Genomic DNA, 4069 nt, shown 5'->3' on the forward strand with positions numbered 1-4069 from the left:
CCGGAATCTCGCCGGTCGCCTCGGTTTTACATGGATCCTATCCCCGAGTACAAAATCAACAAGTGTCCCGATCCGTGTCCCACTTATCCGCGCGCTAACTACTTCGCGCCTCCCTTACAGAGATTGGTATCAAATGAGGATAATGGCCCTCGGAACTCCAGTGAGGAAAAAGCCCTGCTCGCTTCTTCGCTCGCTCTCTTATACTATCGCTCGCCCCCACTCTCGCGCTTGCGCCTGCGCGTTATCGCCTGGCGCTGTACGCGCTCGCATCGTCGCGTTCGCTTTGCGCGCTGTGAGCACTCACGCTGCTTATTCATGTTACATACTTATGTTGCTGCATTTTACAATTTTAACATTTTCTATTCTAATGGTTTTCTTTTCTTTTCAGGTACTAATCGACTCTGACGGATGCTGCTTCTGGAGGTCTCCCGCTACAGTCATCGGTAAGTATATCATTTAAAATTTATTTACAGGTTCGCGGAATTCCCCCGCTTCACCCCTCTTTCTGTATACATTATCTACATTAGTGATAATCAGGGACTGGTCCCATGAACTTTCGAAACGTGCGGACGCGGAAAGTGCGGATTGAAAACCCCAAAAAAGAACTAGAGTCCTCATGTTTCCGTCCGTATATTCCGCAGAAGTGTAATGCCTTATGTCCCATGGTACTAATAATGCGGGCGCAGATATAATGTAGTCCAATCGCAAATAGTATTCCGCTGAAGCAATTGAAACATTCTTCTAAAGCAGCGCTGTGATTGGTGGGCGTATGATATTTTTCCGTATATTTCGAGCTATGGGACATAAGGAAATATAAAGTTGCGGAACATGCGTAGAACTGATGTCTGGAAAATTGAAAGGTTATTTGAGGTTATCTCGCTGCCCAACGGATATCACGTAATTCGGTAAATGTACGCCGAAAAATTGTTTATTATAATCACCGTGTTAATGAAAAGGCTGAAAAATCGCAGCAATGATCCAAGGCGACAAAATTTATTAAAAAGAAAAATTTCCAAATTGTACAGCCTGTATTTAATTGCAAAAAAAAGGAGGAAAGCAATTTCGTAAGTATTGGGTAAGACCAATATTTACCGAAAGCAGAAGACTACAACAAGGAGCAAGTGATAATTTAATTGAAGAGATGGAAAGTGATGACGTTGAAAAATATCACGAATACTTCAGGATGTCGCCAGAATTATTTTACAAATTATTGGAATTGGTGAGGCCAGACATTGAGAAGCAGTGTGTAGTGCGAGCTCCAATTTCAGCTAAAATCAGACTCCAAATTACACTCCGATACTTATCATCTGGAGATAGCATGAAGTCCTTGTCTTATGCCTTTCGTGTTGGACATAATACAATATCCAAATGCATACATTCCACATGTGAAGCTATATGGAACCATCTTAAGGACTCTGTTTTCATTAAGGATAACGAAGAGAGTTGGAAGGATATCGCAAAAGACTATGAAGACTTGTGGGACTTCCCAAACTGTATAGGGGCAATAGATGGGAAGCATGTAATGATTCAGGTAAAAATACAATACATGATTACGATTCGCAACATTAATTTAAATACAAACCGTATAAATATGATTTCGAGTATCGGTTATATGTATACTTTATTTCTGTACATCTTTGTTAGGCTCCACCAAATAGCGGATCTTCTTTTTACAACTACAAGGGCCATCATAGCATTAATTTGCTTGCAGTTTGTGATGCAAGATACTGCTTCACTATGGTTGACATAGGTGCTAAAGGTAGGGAAAGCGATGGGGGAGTTTTTGCTCATAGCGAAATTGGAAAAAGATTTGAGAATGGCTCGTTCAATCTTCCTCCATCACAGAAAGTAGGAAGTAGTGGACCAGTTGCACCTTTCGTTCTAGTGGCAGATGAAGCCTTTCCCCTAACTACATATATGATGAGGCCATTTCCACGGAGTGGGAACTTGAATATCGAGAAAAAAATATTTAATTACAGGCTCAGTCGAGCAAGAAGAATAATAGAAAGTGCGTTTGGAATACTTGTTGCTCGCTGGAGAATATATAGCAAATCAATTTTTGCAAGTGTAAGAAGTGTACGAAAAATTGTGCAAGCGACTGTAGTATTACACAATTTTATTATTCAAAATGAAAAGGTTCCGATTCCATCAAATAGTACAATTCGAGAGAACGTACGAACAAACTCTTCTGGACTATGGGATATAAATCCTCATACTGGTAGAAATAAACGTGAGGCTATCACAGTTAGAAATGCTTTCACCGAATATTTTAATGGACTTGGAGCAGTAGAGTTTCAGTGGCAAAAAGCATTGAGCAATGATTTCTAATTGACAATTTTGTACTATTTATGCTAATAATAAACATTTAAAACAACATATTTCGATTTATAATTTACCTAATAATTTATTTTTATTATTGCATGTACATAAAAGAAGTATATTTCATCGGTCACTGGAACTGATTAGTTTCTTCTTCGAGTAGTTCTGTCTCATCGGCAAGCATAGTTAAAAATTTTATTTGGAGTCTGGCTCGCCTCGAATATGGCAGTTTCCTCAGTCCTTCGCCAAGTAACGTGGTAAACCCGTCGACACCGTCGTTTTGTTTAACAGGTTCTGTAGGTTCACGTAAGGCAGCCAAAACACTTTCGTGAAATTCAGTTTCCACCGAAGATGACAGTCTTTCTGAAACAAATATATTACCATGTAGTGTATGTTTCGTTATTTGTCAAAGTGTGCAAAAAGAAATAAGATCTAATTTAAAGAAGAACAATATTTCAGTATGGTACGAATGTCTGTTTCTGCACTTTAGCTTGAAAATACACTAAAAAGTTTATATACTTGTAATGAACAAGTGCAAAGTACGATCATAAAGATATGATTAAATACGATTATAGACATTTGGCCGACTTCTGGCAACTATTCTTGTGTTTATTATTATATTATATTATATTATGATCTATTTTTTTATTATATTACGTACATACGCTCATTCATTTATTATATAGGTTGAAATTAATAAACAGACTTTAACCTAACCTATAAAACCTATGCCAAATTATCAACATCGTTTTCAGATCCGATCGAGTTGTTTATGGCGATTCTGCAGTCAGATATGTCCTGTTAAGAAGTGACTTCCATTACTTTTCAGCGCCAAGGATAACAAAAATTCAAAAGTCAGGATATTACTTTTACAACTATTTCAGGGCTCGCTTTTAATTTTAATACGATGTTTCAATTCGATAACTGTGAGAGTGAAATTGAGCAAACAAATTACTGCGGTTAACGGAAGTTGAGATTTCACTTCTGTGACCAATATAGGTTTCGCTTTCAATGTTATTTTCATTACAAGTCTCAATACGATAGCTATGAGTGTGAAACTGAACACTCACCACTGCGGTTAATAGAAATGAAGATAATACTTCTGTGACGAAATTAGATTTCGCTTTCAATGTTAATACCATGAGAAGTACTGTTCGTGTTTGCTGAATTTCACTCTCATAACTATCGTATCGAGACTTGCAACGAAAATAACATTGAAAGCGAAACCTACATTGATCACAGAAGTATAATCTCAACTTTCATTAATCGCAGTAGTTTTTTTGATCAATTTCACTCTCATAGTTATCAAATAGAAACTTCGTATTACATTAAAATTAAAAGCGAGCCCTGAAATAGTTGTAAAAGTAATATCCTGACTTTTGAATTGTTGTTATCCTTGGCGCTGAAAAGTAATGGAAATTAATTAAATTAATGTTGTTTACATTATTTATGATCTAAACATACTTTTCTTTGAGGTATTTCTTCTGCAGCAATTTGACATTTGCGCCGAACTTGATGCAGAGCTGCTTAAGTCTGATCTAATTGGTGGGGAAGTCAGAGATTCCATTGCATCAACTGTATCTACGTTTAATGCGATGTCACATTCGCCCTCTTTCTCGTTTCTTGCAGTTTCTGTGGTTAGTAAACTGGTACAAGTTCTAAGTGGAAAATAAAACATATTATTGTAGATATTTGTTTTCATAGTGATATCCACACTGCAAAAAATATTTCTTGAAATTTAAGAAAAATG

At 37.0% G+C, this 4069-nt stretch overlaps 2 protein-coding genes across 2 annotated transcripts; one reads left to right on the forward strand and one right to left on the reverse strand.

The window, feature by feature from the left end:
* The first annotated feature begins 142 nt into the window (after positions 1-142).
* LOC108765827 (putative nuclease HARBI1) lies at positions 143-2369 on the forward strand. The gene is made up of 4 exons (XM_018514672.1): positions 143-160; positions 389-443; positions 1035-1531; positions 1645-2369. The coding sequence occupies exons 1-4, from the start codon at positions 143-145 to the stop codon at positions 2326-2328; spliced, it is 1254 nt and encodes a 417-aa protein (XP_018370174.1). The 3' UTR covers positions 2329-2369.
* Positions 2370-2391: 22 nt separating this feature from the next.
* Positions 2392-3952, reverse strand: LOC108765828 (uncharacterized). The gene is made up of 2 exons (XM_018514673.1): positions 3784-3952; positions 2392-2682 (listed from the first exon to the last, which is right to left on the reverse strand). Exons 1-2 carry the CDS (start codon positions 3884-3886, stop codon positions 2450-2452), a joined length of 336 nt encoding a protein of 111 aa, XP_018370175.1. The 5' UTR covers positions 3887-3952; the 3' UTR covers positions 2392-2449.
* Between the last annotated feature and the right edge of the window lie 117 nt (positions 3953-4069).

This window comes from Trachymyrmex cornetzi, unplaced genomic scaffold (genome assembly GCF_001594075.2).
Source record: "Trachymyrmex cornetzi isolate Tcor2-1 unplaced genomic scaffold, Tcor1.1 scaffold551, whole genome shotgun sequence".
In the NCBI taxonomy this organism is placed as follows: domain Eukaryota; kingdom Metazoa; phylum Arthropoda; class Insecta; order Hymenoptera; family Formicidae; genus Trachymyrmex; species Trachymyrmex cornetzi.